Source organism: Chionomys nivalis, chromosome 3, assembly GCF_950005125.1.
Source record: "Chionomys nivalis chromosome 3, mChiNiv1.1, whole genome shotgun sequence".
In the NCBI taxonomy this organism is placed as follows: domain Eukaryota; kingdom Metazoa; phylum Chordata; class Mammalia; order Rodentia; family Cricetidae; genus Chionomys; species Chionomys nivalis.
In genome coordinates this window covers 38,019,349-38,038,384 of record NC_080088.1, presented here as the reverse complement: position 1 = coordinate 38,038,384, position 19,036 = coordinate 38,019,349, and the positions used below count along the sequence as shown (strand labels likewise).

At 42.5% G+C, this 19,036-nt stretch overlaps 1 protein-coding gene across 3 annotated transcripts in view; it reads left to right on the top strand.

The window, feature by feature from the left end:
* Positions 1-5,305: 5,305 nt before the first annotated feature.
* The window catches only part of Dcbld2 (discoidin, CUB and LCCL domain containing 2), a 66,956-nt gene continuing 53,225 nt past the window's right edge, over positions 5,306-19,036 (top strand). For all 3 annotated transcript variants that reach the window (XM_057763437.1, XM_057763434.1, XM_057763435.1), the window contains exon 1: positions 5,306-5,766. In XM_057763437.1, the coding sequence (XP_057619420.1) occupies positions 5,571-5,766 (196 nt within the window). In that variant the 5' untranslated portion in view covers positions 5,306-5,570. The remainder of the gene's footprint in view (positions 5,767-19,036) is intronic.

The following is a 19,036-nucleotide window of genomic DNA, read 5'->3' as shown; positions in this document are numbered from 1 at the left end:
CAGAGTAAAGATTTCCCAGAAACCAATTCTGTATTCATCAGCTTTGTTTTCTCCCTTTCCCAAAAGGTGTAGCAATTTGGAAATGGAGGGCTTCAAATTTATCCAACAAATAAAAGGAAGCAGCAGGACTGGGAAGATGGTTCAGTGGGTGAAACATTCATCACACACAAATTGGAAGATCTGAGTTCAGATTCCCAGAACCCATTTAAAGCTGAATGAAGCAGGGCACATTTATAACCCCAATGTTCCCATGGAGATGTGTGAGGTAGAGGCAGAAGAATCTCCAGCAGCTATTGGTTAGCTAAATGGGAGTATGAAGTAGCAAATAAGAAACTTTGTATATCAGTCCAAAGGAGATGGAAGCTGAGGACTAACACCCAATGTTAGCTTTTGACTTCCAATTGCATACCATGGCATAGTGTCCACATTCACACATACACAGGTAAAGAAAGATGGGGGAACAAAGTGGAAAAGAAGGGGAGGAAGGCAGACAGTGAAAACATAGAAATATTCATCTTTAAATTTATAACAGTGTTCAGCCATTTTCTGCAATTGGACAGAGAAACGTTAGCTCAGGTGATTTAGGAACACTTTCAGTAGGAGCTCAATGCATGCACCTAATCCAGGGATGTTTCCATAATGTAATAAAACAACTAGGTTTCTCAGATGTTAAATAGCATCTCAGTTCCATACTTTAATTCTTAACTGTTCCCAGCAAACACCTCTACAGGAAAAGACACAGCATAACGCCATGGCAGCACGAAGCTACTTTACTTTTAAAATACATACTCTCAGAGCCTCTGCTGTTTTCAGTATTTGTATTTAAGTGATTTGTTAACCACTCATGTATATTTAATTCTCTCATTTCTAGGCAATTTTCACATGCTCTCACTAAATTCCTTTGAAGCCTCCATCACAGATAAACAATAGAGTGGAGGCTTCTTGTTCTGAACCACAAGAGAATTAACCAGTTAATTTTATTTACTTATTTTACCTTTGGTACAAAAAAAAATCTAATCCCAGGGTCTTCTGTATACTAGGCAAGTACTCTACAACTGAGCTCCGCTCTCAATCTCAAATTGCTAGAAAAATGAAAGGAGTAAGAATATGATGGAGACGGAGAAATGAAAGAGACAGATGCAGTAACTGCAAATACAGCAGAAAGCAGCAGTCACTGACACACACTGTATTAATCTTATAAGAAAAAGTTAGAGCTCATAACCTACGTGCAGGAACTAAACACATTCATACACACACACATATGTGTGTAACACTTAAATTTGTTTTAACAAATATGTTTTTCAAAAGTTGATAAATGTTAAGAAAATCTGAGGAGTAAACCTGAAAACCTTGTCTGAAAAGACAAACTAGCAAGAACCAACCACATAAAGGGACGAATGCATCCAAACCCCTTCTGTCCACAGAAGGGATCACTCGCAGATCAGCAACAAGCGTGGCTATAAACGTGTGTCCCGACAGCCCACAAGAAAAAGAAAGCGCTCCTGTGAGAACAGCAACCAGATCTTAGGCCTCCAGTGTTTGAAGTTTGAAATATTTCCCTAGAACAGCCATAGGCTTCTTTCTCTGTGACCTCAGGGGAAGAAGATCACAAAAGCCAACTCGCCTTCATTCCCCACTTCCAGTTACCCTGTCAAAAGCACAGCCACTGATAAAACTCACCAATGATTCATCGCATACCATCACCGTAAGCTTTCCACCATAAATGCCATTTTAAGCAAGTCTCTTATGTTTTATTAATGCTTGAAAGACATTTAACAGCAGTGATGGTGCCAAATGATTCTTACCATATCATGTCATTAAAACCCAGATGTCTGCAGTGACAGGAGCACAGGCCGCCAGCCCCAGGGGCTTTTCCTCCATTCTCATTTCCTGAGCTCATTTACAAGATGAAGTTGTGGGGTGTGACTCTTCATATTTCTTTTTCTCTGTACATCAATTCCTGTTGCTTTTTATTGACTAAAAGAAGATGAAAGGAAAGCAACAGTGAGAAAAAAAGAGGAAGAAAAAGACATTATGGTGGAGATCTTGAGAATTAAAATTCACACTGGCAATCTGTTTCTATTTTTAAACATCTTCACATGGAGTAAATATACATTAAAATGATGCATACTTTAATTCCTAGTATTTCATATCCAACTATCCTGTGTGATGTTTTCCTCAAGTCCTAATCTTCCCCAGAACCTACATTAAAAACATTATTTTATCTCTCAGTCAGAAGAGACAACTGTGATTGCTGCAGGTTCTGCCTCATGTCCAGGAACTCATGTGTAATGAAGTCTCCACTCAGTTCAGGTTTGTTCTGTTGCTTTGCACCCAAAGGAATCTCTAAAGCTCTCCTTCTTGATATTCTGTAGGAAATCTCAGGGGCCAGGGTTGTCTAGGAGACACACCCTAGCTTCTAGCTATGATTCTTATTATGGCGGCCTTCTGCAAACCTATTCACTCTGAGTCCGGATTTTCACAATCACCAATTCAGTCCTGGCCCTATGTAGACGAGTCCCATGAGCAAAGTCATCCTTCTCCCATTGCCTCAGCAGATGCTAAGCTGCAAGGAAACTGAGTCTCAGAGGCAAAGGAAACGGTGAGTTTGACTAAAGAAGTATGTGGGGGGTGGGAGAAGGATTTCCTTCTGGAGGATATTGTTCCTGACACCAATGCCTGATATATGACTTTTGTGGGAGGTTCCTGAGAAACATTTCATTATCTCCCGGTAGCTCTCTGAAGCTGGCTGTACTCAGTAGTCAGAAGAGGAGAGACAGAGTGGGCAGCACATTTCAGTTCCCTCACACCACTGCTCCACCTATGATTTCTCATACTCAGGCAGCGGAGGGGTATTCTCCACTCGGGAAGCTGAAACATAAAACAATACAGGGAAAAAAACAGACAGATAGCATTATTTTCCAGGCACTGGTTTCTCCTCTTTCTTTCCTTGTCCTGTCCTCTGGAACCTTTCACCATGCTAGTCTCCACTTTGAGAACTCTTTTTAAAAATTACTAAACAGAGAGAAAACATGAACACTCCTCTCTCTTGCTCTAGGGGTATTCATTAACAACAAATACTGAATCTTTTCGGGCTGTATTCCCCAGGGTGCAAGAGCCACAACCTCAGCTTTATCTTTTCTAGAAAGGTCTCCATACTTGTGTTAGCTCACTCTGCTTCTGGTGCAGTTACACAGTTGAAGGAATACGAGGCAGAAACTTCAAGTACTTTGCTGTGTCCACTCTGTGGGCCACAGTCATCACTGACTGCCCATATGGAAGGGGTGGTTCAACAAGGGAGGGGCTTGTTTCAGGGATTGTCTATCCCTAGAAGTCTTGGCTTCATACTGGCTGTTTGCCAGGGTGGGTCATAATGTTGGGTCTGTCAGTTCACAAGTTGGCACTTGTGACAATGGATCTGTTTAAATGTGTGTCTTCCCCACTAGAATGTAAGCTTCTCTCACTGAACTTTCTGTGACCAGTGTCTATATTGAGCCTATCACAGCAAGGCTGTATCACAGCAAGGCTTTCTTGGATACCCAATAAATGCTCATTAAATACATTGAGCAGAAGTCTTATTGTGTGAGAAGCCTGCAAAAACTTGAAAAAGATGGTCCTCTGGGGTCCTTTCCAACACTCAGATCTTCTCACGGTGCCAGTATTTTATATGTTTATGCCTATCACATGTATTCACGAATTCTAGACTCAATTTCCAACTTCTCAAAATTGACATTTACACAACCTGCTTGTTATATAGCTTCACTTATTGGCTGAGTATACATATCACCCTCTTTTTTTTCTTAAAAAAACCCATGTATTTATCACAATGCACAACTCCGTCTACCACCATATAAATCCCAGGGCTCTCAACCAATGAGCTAGGGATTGGCAGCAAGGGCTCTCAACCAATGAGCTATCTCTCTGGCTTTGCATCCCAGTATTGATGCTTCTCAGCTTATGATGAAGTCGCATTTAATAAACCTACCATAAAATGAAAATACTGTAAGCCAACAGTGCATTGATAAATGGAAGGTAGCAGACACCCTACCTATGTCAGTATCAGTATGCTGTAGAGCACCAGCTGCTTAGCCTTGAGAATGCCCATCTGCTTGGAAACTGTGACTTGTTAAGGCAGTTAAACACTCGGATAGGGCATCACAGCACATACTTGCTGGTCCAGTGAAAATGAACCATGTTGAACCACCATAAATTGGGAGATAATCTATACGCCCTATTGTTACTTCCTTTCCTATGCAATCAGTTCTACGTTACTAATTCCCTGTTTGCTAAGGGTGTCATGCTCTTTTAGGGAGCCCCTAAAAAACATCCAAACGGTATTCTCTCTCTCTCTCTCTCTCTCTCTCTCTCTCTCTCTCTCTCTCTCTCTCATATATATATACTTTTTTCTGTAATGTCTGCTCACAGCCTCCATCAAGTTGCCTATTACTCTAATTTGTACTTGTTTCATTCTGACTTGCATGATATGTTGACATTTCTTCCCCATTCCAGAATCTGCAAATTTTCTGTAAGGTGGCTGTAACTCCGGAGACTTTTCTGAGCACAGTTTTTACAGATACATGGCAAGCGCTCGACAACTCGGTAATATAACTGGATTCACGTTTAGATATTATACTTAAATTGTCTCGGCAGTATGGGTCGTATTTTATACTCCCCCTCCAAAGACCTCCACAGTAAAGGACATAGAAAATACCTTTTCTTTTATAAACTGAACATCACATCTATAATTCTGCGAGGAGATGTTGCCACAACTAACTGCAGTTTTAATTAAGAAAAACGCACTCTGCTATTATTTAAAACAGTCCCTTAAATACAGCTCCCCGCTGAACTCTTCCAACATCCAGCATCCCACCCCTTCCAGTGGCCTGATGTGCGACGGGGGAGGAGCCATGAGCAAGTTGGCTTGGGGGAAGCCGGAGAGCGCGGGATGGGGAAGTCCCGGAAGTCACTGACCGGAGAGTCTCGGCGGGTTCACTTTGGGCAGTGGTCCCAAAAACTCCAAGCTCTCCAGCGGGGCGGAGACCGCTCCCGACCGCGGCTTGGGGGCGGGCCCGGATCGAGGGAGGCGGGTCGGACGCTCTCAGAGGTCTAAGGCGATTGGCCAAGGCGGATGAGGGGCGGTGGCGCTCCAGGCGAGGAGCTAACAGGTCGCCCGAACAGAGAGCGTGCTGATTGGGCGGTACGGAAGGAGCTGGACTAGAACTGACCGCTCATTGGTCCCGGTGGACCTAGGAGGCGTGGCCGGCACGCGCGAGAGGGCGGGCGGGCAAGTGGGGCTGGCCTGCCCGCTAGCCGGTCCAGCTACGAGCGCGGCGGGAGCGGGTCCCAGCTCGACCACGGTCCAGCCCTCCGGTCCGCCGCGCTCCGGCTGGGGTTCTCGAGAGGGGAAGCGCGACGAAGCGACGCGGGCAGCCGGCAGCGGGCGCGGGAAGCCGGGCAGAGGGGTCGAGGCGCCGCTGCGCTGCCGCCGCGTCCTCGCCGGGTGCTGCGGGCCCCGGGCGCGCGGGGCTCGGCGGCGCGCGCACTATGCGGGCAGACTGCCGGCCGCCGCGATGGCGAGCCGGGCTCCGCTGAGAGCCGCGCACAGTCCGCAGGGTCCCCGAGGCCAGGCCGCGCCCGCCGCCACCGGCCGGGCCCCGCTGCCCAGCGCAGGCTGCTGTCCCCTCCCTCCTGGCCGCAACTCCTCCTCCAGGCCTGGGCTGCTCCTGCTGCTGCTCCTGCTGCTCCAGGACGTTGGAGCCCAGCAAGGTGAGTGGTGACCAGGACGGGTCGGCCTACCCGAGGCTCCTCGCTGTTGAAGGAACCTGAGGACAAACCGAGAGATTCAGCGACACCACACTCGATGTGCCAAGGGGAGGCTCTGCCGCCCGGTGTCTCAAGTTTGCGCCGCTTTACTTTTCCGCGAGGCCATTCATTTCTCTCAAAAGAGGGACTTGAGATACTGCCATGGAGGCCTCTTTTCTACCTCCTTCTGGACTGATGGACGGAGTAGGAAGCAAATTAAAAAGCATCTAGAGCTTTGAAAACACAGGTAGTGATTGTTGTTCTTAGGGAAAGCGCCCGGGTTCTAAAGCGAATGAAGCAGATGGCAGTGATCTTTAGAGCCTTGCGTTTGTAATTCGTCCTTTAGAACACCTGCCATTATTGAGGACGGTGGTTTGTAGATTGACCTGATCAAACACAGAAGCTACCCAGAGTATCGGTCCACTATCAAAAGGGCAAACTTTTCCAGAAAGTGACAAAACTTTTCCCCTCCATCTACAATCCTCGGAAAACCTTTTCCCCGAAGAGGGCAAAACTGTTGGTTGATAAATCATCACAATGGGAAGAGAATACAGGACTGAACTTTGTAGTGTTGCTTTTTCAGGCAGCATACCACATTTTGTTTGGCACTAGTTGTTAAACACATTTTCCGTTGCTTTTCTCATTGCATCGCAATGAGGAAAGATAAGGATTGTGTTGTTACTTGCTGCTAGGAAGAGTTTCTTTTTTAAAATACATTTTCATCTATAAGTCCAGCTTCCCGCTGAGTGCACGTTTTTGTCAGTAAAGTGCATCTCCAAGGTCATGGGATTGTCTTGAGAAGCTGAGACTTTGATGGCCACGTGAGAGCGTAATCTCGAAGGGAAATACATGCTTGGTAAACTGCTCTTTCGGAGTCACATTTGAACTAAGTATTTAGATGTGTGGCAGGCAGCGCTTGCTATATTAGAGTGTTGAAGCCTCTGAAATCTTGTCATCTATGAAGGAGGTTTCGTCCTAATGGTGAGGAAACAAACCTCTATGGCTTAGAGACACTTAGCGTGTGGGAGGCCCAGGACTAAGTGGTTCGTGTAAATCAGTACTTTTAACCCACAGTTAAGCGTGGTAGTTATCCCATTTCCAACAGAAGGAAACTGAGGCACGGTGAATGGGGCATATCTTAATATAGAAAGAACTATGACTATAAGCAGCACACTGCTGTGGTTTGCACATTTCTAGGTAGCCAAGTGTTTACATCGTGTTTAAAACAAATCTTCGAATAGGAGATTATTGTCTTTTGGAATATTTTATGGGCAGACTAATGTAACATCATCTTATTTTTAACAACTCTGAGTAATTTTAACCAGCATTTTAACACTGTATTTGTCTCCCATCTTTCTTACGTAAACACCAATAGAGATCTACACAAATAGAAATGACACTGGGAATGTTAAAAAGACACGATTTTTATTTTTCAAAATTGGGTTAATTTTGTTTTGTTATTTTGCATCTCTTTGTATCTCTCTTCTGTCCTGTTCATAGGAGAATTTACATTTCTTACATGGATTAAGAAAATGCAGTTTTACGAAGGGAAAGCATGATGTATTCACCAGTTATTAATCCTGAATTGGTAAAATAAGGGCCAGTTTGGTGAGCATCTGAAAATTCAAAATGAAATGAGGTGAATTCCCTAACCTTTGAGAATCTCCTACCCAAAGGGCCCCAATGACGCTTGCAGTGAAATTTCTTTGAAGCCGGTCTTGACTAGTGTACACATTGCCTTCATGTCATATGGCATTCCCTCACACAGGAAGTCCAGCCCTGAAGCACCTCTAGACTTTTAAATAGGAGAATGCCTACATGTTCCAAGATGGAATTTATACTCTCTAAGAAGCCTTGGGAAGAAGATTAGAAAGAAATAATAAAGTGTTATTTGCTGTCTTTGGTGGTAGAATTTTGAGTCATTTCTTTTTACTTTTTCAAATTATCAGCTATTCGTATGTAGTTATAATAAAGACAAATTGAGAAAATGGTTTTTGCTGACTAGATCTTTTTCTCCTACCTCAGCCTAGCTGGGCAGAAATGTATTTTGTGTCTATTCACGTACAAAAGTGATTTTTTATTTTTCTGGCCTTGTTTTGAAATGATATCTATTACCTTTGTTCCAGTTAGTGCCATGTATAGCTGTTCCTCAGTAGATTTTTCTACTGAGAATGATTTTTCTTCTGTTTGGCTTAGAGTAAAATTCATGAAAGTTTTGAAAACTTGATCATTCACAGCAATATACCATAACTAGTATTCTTTAAATTTATAAATAGATTCAGTTTATTTACATGTATTTATAGGCATTTTAGATGTAGCTCATATATGTGAATTCTGAACTTCATGGTAAGTTCATCCTCAAATCTTTATTGTTTCAAATGTTTATGTTAAATTCATTTTCAAAACCTTTCTAAAAATACACATTTTTTTTTAACAAAACTGAAATTAGCGGAGCCTAACCTGACTGCGTATTTGCTGCGGTAATAAATTTGCCTAATAAGAAGTTGATGTCATACTGTGATTGAATTTCTATCTCCAGTTTACATTATGACTAGGAATTTGGGTCACCTCATCTCAGTAGCCCAGCTTCCTTCTTTATATTACAGAGGGTTTGTCTGCCTTGTGGGCTAGAATGTGACTTGAACATGATGGAATATCAGGAAATTAATTTTTAAAATCCATTAAGACTGATTTGTTTGCAGCCATTCATGTGCTATGTTGGCAGGGGTATTGATTTTGGTTTGCAATTTAATAACCTACGAAACAAATCAGGTTGCTTCTTTGAAAGAATCATTTCAGTTAGACAGTAATATTGGTAGTTAATGCATGAAACTGTGCTCTGGTAGGCTGTTCCTGTATTGACTTGTGTGGTGCCAACGTATTTGTGAATTGTCATATATGAAGAACTTGGTTCTCTCAGCAAAGAAGCATTTATAATTACCAATATTAGGTTGACTTCTAATTTTCTGTCCTGTCTTAGTTTAATAAAACATAAGGGCAGCACAGGCATTCTTGAAATCCTAGCTCTTTGCTGAAAGAGGGGAATCAGGACTTCCTGATTAGCTACACTACAGTGTGAGGCCTTTCGAAAACCTGTCAACTAATCACTAAACCAAACCAAAGCAGGGCTGCTGCTAGGACACTCTTCACAGTCATTCTCAAGTTGAGGGATTAGGAGCCATCTATTTGCATGTGTTTAGTTCAGGTTCAACAGGTAGTTCCAGTCTTAAAGGACAATATAAGAATACGACTTGGAAGAGTGAACCTAAATTTCTTTGTGCGGATAGACAGGTCATTTGGAAGGATGTGGAAGGCTGGCCAAGATGAGATTGAATAGGAAGAGTGTCATAGCCACATTGCCTCCATGCGATTGCTGAAGTAGGGAATGAGACCAGTTAGCAAGTTCTGTTGTGGGCTCCTGACTTGGTTCTGGACGACTTTGTCACAAGTTCACAGCTGTGGCACTTTGCAGCCGCGGCATTATGAATATATTCTACAGAAGAAGATGATGATGATGCTGTAAAGTGAAAATCTTAGATGAGAATTGTCCACAATTGTCTCTTATTTTATCCGTTTTCCATTTTCCTTCCCAGTCCGTATTCTCATAGTTTCACAACTTTAACACAGGTAAACATATTTGTAAAATACAGCAAATCATAGATGCTCAAATATTATCACAAGGCATTCATTTTTATGAAGCTGTTATATCACTCAGACTCGCTTTTTCAATATTTTTTTATCCATTATACTTGTCATTCAGGAAAGAATCTTTAAGGAAGTATTTCACTTCAAAATGTTAGTTTAATAAAGTATTTTATGATAATTTTCCAGGATTTGGGCTAGGTCAATATAACTCAAAAAGATAGAAAATATAAAGTATTCAGATGAACTAGTTTTTATGACAGCCAGTAAAATACCCATTAAAGCAGACAAGATAATGGGGACTTCTAATAATTACTAAACTTCACTTAGCACACACTCTGAAGAGTGTGTTGTTTAAAGATGGCTACCTAAGGACTGCAGCATAGAATTCTCGGCAAGGCTTTTGTTTAGTAAAGTTCCTTTAGCTTTGGGCTTAAATTGTATTGTTTGGAATGTGACAGAAGTTCTCAGTACTCTGCTCTATTTTTATCAAGAACTGTCAAGAGTGAAGGGTAGCGGTGATGAGCTCTCAGGAGAGTGCTCATGTGTCAGTACAACCCTGTGACATTCAGAGACAACATCACCTTGTCTTGCAAGGCTCTACAAGCAAGTCGAGCAAATAGTTCTGTTCGACTGGAGTAGGGTGAACAGCAGTATAGATTAAAGGAGACATTTTATAGTACCTGGGAAGCAGAAGCCTTGATGATCGTTTTTGTGGCTGAATTTTGAAGAATTGTCAGATGTTTGAGAAGCAGTGATCGTAGTATCACCAGAAGGGAGTCAAAAGCGACTCTGTTACAACGAGCAGCCAGCCTCAGCTGCTGGTCCCTGGCATCAGTCCTCCTTGAGTCCTGTGCCCTTTGTTTCTGCCTAGCCACTTGACAGATATCTGTTGACTGGTTACTGCCAGTCAGCTGTGATCCCACAGAGTAGAGTATTGCTCTCCATAGTGACTTGCCTAGCATCTGTCATTGACCGCTGTATCACTTACAGGATACTGTACAAACTTCTATGGGTGTCACACACATATTTTTTAACCACTGGTCCTTCCCTTTATCTTTGTCCTAACACCATACAAGCACCTGCCAACACTTTACAGTTGGGGTATAAGATGGGGCTACTTTGTGTTTCACTATTGGGCAGTTTACAACATTTTGTTTTAGTGTCTGTCCTGATCTCTCTATATATTCAGTCATCTGTACTCAGATTCAATGCCCTCCTGCTCCTTTCTTCTCTTGATAATCCTGAGTCTTACTTGAAAATCATCAAGCAGCACCCTTAGAAAGAGCTCTGTAAGCATCACTACCTATCTCTGCTTTGGACTTTCCATGCTGGATTTCAAGTACTCTAGTCAACAGAGTTTTGTTTTGCTGTTTCTAATTTTTGCTGTGGTGTCTGTTGCTCAGAATGTTTGTAATAACCGCCTTTCTGCTGTGCATCTACTACCCCTGCACATTATTTGGTGCTAGTCCTTCATGCTTTTGGCTAATCCACACACATAGCCATGCTTCCAGAAGCTTGGACACTTGTCTCATTCTCCTGGGAATGGAGCCCTCTCTTGAATTTCACTGCCTGCTTCCCAGGGCCTAAGAGTCTATCAGTCTTCCCCAGCCCTCCCAGGAGCACCAGTCCTCTTTGCTATAGTTTCTTGACTCTGGGAGTTCTCCTTCAAGCTGGAGCTCTGAATATAGGCATGGTTAATCTAGTAAGATCTTCTCTTTGATTAGCTGCTTTTAAGAGTGGTGACGGCCCAAATCATTGCCAGAAAGTTGAACAAACACCTGCGTCATCTCCTTTAGATTCTGACTTAAGAGTTTGTTTCCGATAATTGCCACAGCCTTTTTCCTTCCTACAGGAGAAAGTAGATCAAGAATTGCAGGCGTGTCTCACTTGTGTCAAAGTTTATGGGCTGCACAGATTTAAAGCTGTCTCTCTGGTCTTTCAGTGAGTGGATCAGTATATGACATTAATTCACCTCTTCTGCTCGGCAGTTAAAGTATCCCCATTTCAAATGTGAAGACCCTCTTCTCCATCCATATTCCTGGCCATTATCTCATTTACTGTTCATAGAAGTTCTACCCCACTCAATGAAAGGAGTCAAATTCTGCAAGTTGAAGACTCAGGTATCGAAAGAAAATCATGATTAGCCCATAAACGGCCACAAAACCACTCAGCACTCAGTGCTGTTCCTCCCTCCTGTTGTTAACTCTGTGACTTTTGATATGTCTCAGCTGTCCTTGAACTTCACCCTTTACAGTCATTTTGGATTATGGTTTATCTTATCCTTCCTTGCTTGCCTGTGTTCGTGTTGTATCCCAGGAGCTTGCTGTCTGGATGTGAGGCATGGCAAGGGTGGTGGGTGTGCTTTAGTTAGGATTCTTCGGGTCGTAGAAACTGAAATCCAAACCTGCTGCATGTAGAGAACTTATTGGGGGATTCTGGGCTAATTTTCAGAGTGGAGCTGCACATCACTAAGCCAGAGGGGAAAGCATTCAGCTGTACCCCCAAAATGAGGGTTTGGGCTTTGCTCTCCTGTGGTGGCGTAAATGAATGCAGACAGATTATAAGGATATATACAGCTTTAATAAGGAAATAGACTTACAGGATCACAGGTTCCCGCGGAGAACAGGAAAAGCGGAGAAAAAGGGGCTGCTGGGATCACGCCCGGCAGATTTATCAGTAAACATTAGCCCAAGGCGAACACGCCCCCAATGGGTGGGGCTATATCCCTACACTCTCCCCCTCTTAAGCCAGCCCAATGTAGAAGAGATCATGGTCGCTGGAAGTCCCCGAGATAAGTGTTAAACTGGAGAAATTCTGGGATTTTCCTTCTTGAGCAAAACACAGAAATTGGAGGGAAGAGTGAGTAGGCACCGGGTGAGTCAGTACCCGCACATGGACCAGTCAGCCAACCAGGAGGCATGATGTCATATAAGTGTTCAGAACCTCCAGACAGTCTTCAGGAGGATCAGCACTTGATCGACAAGGTCATCTTCTCAGGGTGGGAAACAAGTAGAATTTTTAATACTGTGCTGATTTATTTTTATTTTATTTTATTGGTTTTTCGAGACAGGGTTTCTCTGTAGCTTTGGAGCCTGTCCTGGAACTACCTCTTGTAAAGGCCGGCCTCGAACTCACAGAGATCCGCCTGCCTCTGCCTCCCGAGTGCTGGGATTAAAGGCATGCGCCACCACCGCCCAGCTGAATATGCTAATTTAAAGAGCTTTGTATATACAGTCGTTGTGTTCATGTGTTTGTGAGACTGGCTCCTGCTATACAGTCCCAGCCGGTCTGCTGCAGACCATTAGCTAAGGCCGGCGTTAAGCTCTGACTCCTCTGCATTCAGCCTTCTAAGCATGGTGGCAAATGCCACCACTCTCAGCTCAGTAAGGTCTTATTGAATCCACACAATTGCCTTGGGATCTGCGTGGTAGAAATCACATTTAGGTGAGCTTATATGGAATTATGGAGGGTTTCAGAAGTTCTTGTCTGGGGTTTGCTTCTGAGTTAAGGAGGGGGTGTTAAGAGCTTTGTGTTTTATGCCTGCCTGGGACCGTGCATGTAAGTAGAATGCATTGCCCTCCAGATTGCAGTGGTCAGCTGCCATAATGTGTGTAATTAAGCACACTAGAATACAGTAAAGAGATTTGCTACAGTTCCTGAAAGAACTCGCCCTCCCTGAAGTCCTTGCTGTATCTGCCTGCTGTAAACCCTATGGACAGGGCCCACCATGGCGTGCAAAAGCTGTCCCCTGAAGGCCTGGGGATACTGAATGTGAAATGCTGTGCCCTGGCTGAGCGGAAGCTGATCTTTTAAGTAGATGACAAGTTTTGAGGATTTGGAGAAAGATGGGGAATTCTGGAACTTTCCAAGTGAATGGGCTACTCAATTAGAGTAGAAATGCTTAGTAAGAAGCATCTCTCAGGAATTTATTATCCTCATACTACCAGAGATTATCTGGGCCTCTGAAGTTGCTACAAATTTTCAAAAGCAAGGGGCCATTTTCCTTCTGTTAATTAGCAAAATTGTAGCCAAATGTAATAGGTCAGCCCACAACAGACAAAAGCAGGTTGGGTATGGTTTTTGTGGTATTATAGTTTTGAGAGAACAGCACTACAAATGTGTGACAAGAGCATGAGGGTGGGTTCTGCCCTTGCTCTCAGGTGTGCTCATAAAATCCCCACTTCTCAACACATGAAGTTTGGACTCTTACTGTCCCCATTTTACAGATAGCAAAAGGTAGCTTAGCTACAGTAGCTAACCTCAAGGTCAAAATGACTTACAGAGAATGGGCATCTCAACCTGCTGTAGAATTCTGAAGTTTAACAGTGGTGTCCTGGGTAAAGTCTGCGTGTAGTGAGGATTTGCATAGTTCACATTCCTTTTTAAGTCAGACCTGTGAATTATCTCATAGACTACATAACCTCTTTGGGACTCATGCCCTGAATTAAAGGAGACTCCTCCTCTCCTTTAATTACCTTCAGCTCTTCATCTGAAGTAGGGCCCAGAGTTATCCCCATCCTCAGTGCATGGCATGGCAACTGGTGGCGTCATTGTCCAAGTCTAGTTTAGGTGACTGGATTTTGGAGATTTCATGGTGTGGCTTCTTTAAACACATATGTAAATAAACAACAGTAAATGAACTCGGGAGGCTCTATTTGCATATACATGTGATACACATATACTCACAGTATGTAACTGATAGCTAAAGAAGAGGTTATGAATTTGAGAGCCTGGAGGGACATAGGAGGAGTCGGAGAAGGGAGATGTTGTAAATACAGTACTCATGAAATTCCCAATAATAAATAATAAAGACCACATGGAGACATAATTTCAGTAGAAGAAAGAATGATGGGATTATTTATGTTTCTAAAAGTTGTCCCTTGGCTCTACATACATATCTGCTTTATATTTAGTATTAAGAAAATAATTAAGAGAAAGGAGCTATCAGGCAGTAAAAACCTTAATTTCTTAAGTCAAAGAAGCTGCTCTGAGAAGGCTGCACAGCAGAGCTTCCAGTTGCTGGCATTCTGGAAGAAGCAACAGGAACAGTAAAGAAGAGTGATTGCCAGAGGGCATGAGTGCAGGTTGGGAACTCAAGGAGGGGCAAATACATGGTGTAGCCATTAGCATCCAGTCATGGATTTGCCTAGATCCAGAGAATGTACAGGACCAAGAAGGACTCTCTCCTGAGCTCTGGAAGTTGATGTGTCTATTGAGATTTGTCAGCTGTATCCCTTTGTGAAGAACCCGTGCTCAAGAAGTCTGTCTAAAACTATGGTCTGTGGAAGATATACCACAGGAACACCCATCCAAAGAAAACCACAACACCAACATTAATTTTAGACAGCATTGACTTCAGAACACAGGATGTTACTGGGACAAGGAGCACTAAGTGATATCTGCTTGTAGTTATACAGCTTAGGAGATCTGATAGTTTTAGGGCTGACCTATTACTTCTGGTGTGAAATTCATAGTATGAATAAAACAGTAAAAACTCCACTGTAGTCGAATGAAACTGAATGTATTGTTAACAGTTGTAACTTTGCTTTATGAGCTTTCTTCTCACTAAATGCTGCATGTTTGTCTTATCTCACAGATGCATGCTGAGATATGTCAGAAGCAAAACTTAGAGGAAGCATAGTTAGGCTCACCATCTCACTGATAAAACCACAGTTCTTGAAACTCTCTGACAAAGGCTGAGCTGTAAAGAAAGTTCCATTGCTCTATATTTGGGGCATATTTCTATAGGCTTCCTGCGTTTGCATTTGTTGCTAAAGGATACATTTCTAGAAGCCACAGGGCTCCTAATATTAAAACTCAGCAATGGTATTATTTACTAGTAACCATATCATTAAAATACAAGGGGACCAGAGACCCAGCCTAATCAGCATCCGGACACACACTTGTCTAAAGACACACTTGGTTTGGAATTTGATTACAACAGCCTGAAATAAGGCTGTATTCCTAATTGCATTATTGCGTGGTCATTTGATTATGCTCATTGTTTTCTGTGGGAGAACTCGTAAAAAATAAAATGAAGGAAAGTCTTTCCATTGTTTTCCTGGAAGAGTATCAAAATCTCCTATCTGCCTTAACACATCTGGCCTTGCACTCCTCAGAGGAAGTGAGCACACGGTCTCTGAGTAATCCCTGGGTACATCTGTCTGCAGCCCAGCGATGAAGCCGTCAGATCAAATTCCAATGTTCTTTCCCCACTGAAATAAATTTAAAATGGAAAGTACACAGTAACGGGCGTCCACCCTTTCTGGTCACTCGTAGTCTAGTGGAGACCGTTCATGGAAGGAGAAGGAAGTTGGCAGCGGTGGTGGTGGTGATGGCCGTTGCAGAGTTCCCAGTGTCGCAGTGTGTAGACTGCAGTGATGGGAGGATCTGGGTGGTGTTTGGTTTTGTTCTTCTGTGGTAGTTGTACTTTGTCAACTCTGTCAGACATGGGCGATGGTAGGTGGCATGTCCTGGGCACAGAGCATCAGTGTTTTCAGTGTATGTGGCTGGTCAGAAAATCTAGGGACAGCTACGTGACCCTGTTGTAGCGTCCTCCTCGCCCTCTTCTGAGACTGGAAGCTCGGAATCTCTAGTGAACATTCATTGAAGATTATTTTAAAGACTTTTTCACTATAACTTAAAACTGAAGGATTCACTCGCTTCAAACACTAGGAAGTGGGAGGTACGAATCTCCACCCTTTAACTGCACCCCAGGTGAGCTGAGCAGCATTGCCCTTTGGCCAAATGAACCCAGCTGAGAACTAAACCAGTGGAAGTCCTCTTCCTCCTTAGAGACAACGGAAAACCTGCAGTGTTCTGTAAGAGGAAGAGGGCTGGGAACCTCCTCTGGAAGTAAGTTAGACGGCCTCTTGATAATTTTCTAGGTTTTGGCTTTACTTTTAAATATTTTTACATATTTTGGATGTTTTCATAAATTGATTTTAGTTTTAAGAAGCATAAAAATAACCGGGAAATTGGTTGCCACTTTTGAAGTGAAAGCAAGGACATGGTTTTCCCTTGACTTAAATTTAACGTGGGGACCTTTCAGTGGTGAGAAGTGTGCTCCACACTGTAGGCATGGGTTCTTTAGTCCAGTGGTTCTCAACCCTCCTAATGCTGTGACTCTTTAATACAGTTCCTCATGTTGTGCTGACCCCACCTCCAGCCATAAAATTATTTTCATTGCCACTTTGTAACTGTAATTTTGCTACTGTTATGAATTGTAAAGTAAATATCTGATATTTCTGAAGGTCTTAGACCCAGGTGACAGGATTGTTTGACCCCAAAGAAGTCGCAACCCCCAGGTTGAGAACTACTGCTTTCTAGGTCAGAGCTAGTTTAACAGGTCAAGAATCTGCATGCGAGATGTCCAGGAGTTGCAATGTAAGTGTGTTTCTTCATTTAAAGCAACAGGCAAACATGCAGCCGCTGGCATAGTAAATATGTGTTCTGCATACCCACCCCTTCCAGCTGGGCTGTTCTAAACACATAGATGGTGGCAAATTCTATCTAGTTGGGTTAAATTTATCAGAGTTTTTGAAATGTAAAACACTCGGGAACGCTCACTGCAGCAGACTGCAGCAGACTGGAGACATCCTTTTAACTCGGGTTTCTGGTGCACATCATCTGGAGAGGAGGGAGTGCTGAACTCCAGCACATATTTTAGAGCATTCTTGGCACACTGCTGTAGATTCATCGGCTGTGCCCTCCCTCCCCCGACACAAGATACTGAAAAAAGACAGCTCCGTTTTAATTGTTTTCATGATCACACTGCATGCAAAAGCCCTATTTTCACCAATTATTATTTGTTTTGTTAACCTTAAACCATTTTTAATGGTGAAAAGGACAAGAAGCAATTTGTGTATTCTACTGAAAATTTAAAAGGCACATGAAGACATCTAAAAATTACTCTGAACACTCTGCTTGTATTTTTCTGTGGCATTCATTTTAAAGTAACAACCTTCGGTGAATGGCAGTCTGCAGGGAACGCATGAACTGCACTGCTGCGTCACAGCCGTGCGGAGTTGTCAGGAGCTGGCTTTCGGGACTCCATCCGCACTTCCGATCGCTGCTTTCACTTTTGCATATCGAAAATAGCAGCATTTTGAAGCTTTTAATTATCAAGGGATTGTTTTTTAAATATTGAAACACTTCCAAGAATCACAGGCTAGTTTCAAATGTTAGAGTTAAAGTACTTGTTTTTGCCTTTCTAAGGGGAAATGTTAGTGATCAGCCAAAGTTGCTTGACTTTGGTGCTTATTTCACTGTGAAGGTTCTTATAGCCTTGTGATTTTGCTTTATGTTACATCCAGAGGAGATTCACTGGATTTTATGGTAGCTGCAGGAGGAAATTTTAGTTTTTCTTTTTTTTTGTTTTTGTTTTTTTTTTGTTTTCTTTTTCTGTTTGTGTAAAAGCCTATTTTATTGGAGAAAATCAGAGGGTGCATTTCACCCCCACATTGTTTCATTCTCGTCTTATGTCTTTTATATTATTAATCCACCCTGCCTAGTTCTTGTATATGAATAAAAGTGGGGCTCAAACATATAGTTCACTGTTGACTAAACTTTATATGAGAAGTGTTTGTTCAGGAACACAAATGTGCTGTACTGATGTGGATTGGATAATAAAACTTTGCCAGCGGAAGACACGTGTTGTTTCAAGTGTTGTTAAAGGGGTTCAGGCAGGCAGTTGTTCCTTTGTGGAAGTTAAATTGCTTTTCGGTAAACTGAAGTTTCTCTGTTGCGCCCAGTTAATACATTCTTGCTAGACACCCACTACTTGCTACAAGACTACTAGGCTGTTAGAATCTTTAGTCTGTTCTAGTGAGTGGTGTCAATAGTGCATTGTTAGATAACAAATCAACATGATGGAAGTGTGTTACAGCCTCCATGATCATGATGATTAAGTTAAAATTCAGAAGTACTAATTTTAATGTTTTCTTCCATAAGATCTATCCTATTCCAAAACTGGCAAGCAATAGCTCTTTTAAAGGAGGAAGCCCTTTTATTAAAAGGATACACTCATCATCCTGTTACAGAGAGGCTCACTGAATCCCATAGCTACCGAATGCTGAATATTACCTTGGAGCAACAGCTCAATTCTTTAGGTATACATTTAGTCAATGACCTGGACACTTATTTGAAAATCGACTGTGAGAAAGTTAAGATGCAAATATTTCATGTTTCCAGACAGTATACTGTTACTAAAATTTTAATGCTCAGTTGCTGAAGAAACTTCTGAAACAAAGTAATCCTTTTGCTAAGATATTAAGGTGATTTCTTTCCTAGTCTTCAGTGAGTCATTAACATTTTGTTTTTTTCCTTTGTATTCTGAGAGAGATAAGATTTGGGAGAAGTTACACAGTCTGGTCTCAATGGAATGTAGAATTAAACGCCAGCAAATCTTGCTTTGGTGCCTGGGACATCTTCATATGCATTGATGTTTTCTAAAAATGCTGCGGCTCACCTCTGTGAGCATCTTGTGTTTGTAAGTCGGTGAAGCTGACCACATTTTTACATTTACATTGACTTAGAATGTTTACCAGGAATACATGCTGATAGTCTCATTTATTATGGTACATATTGA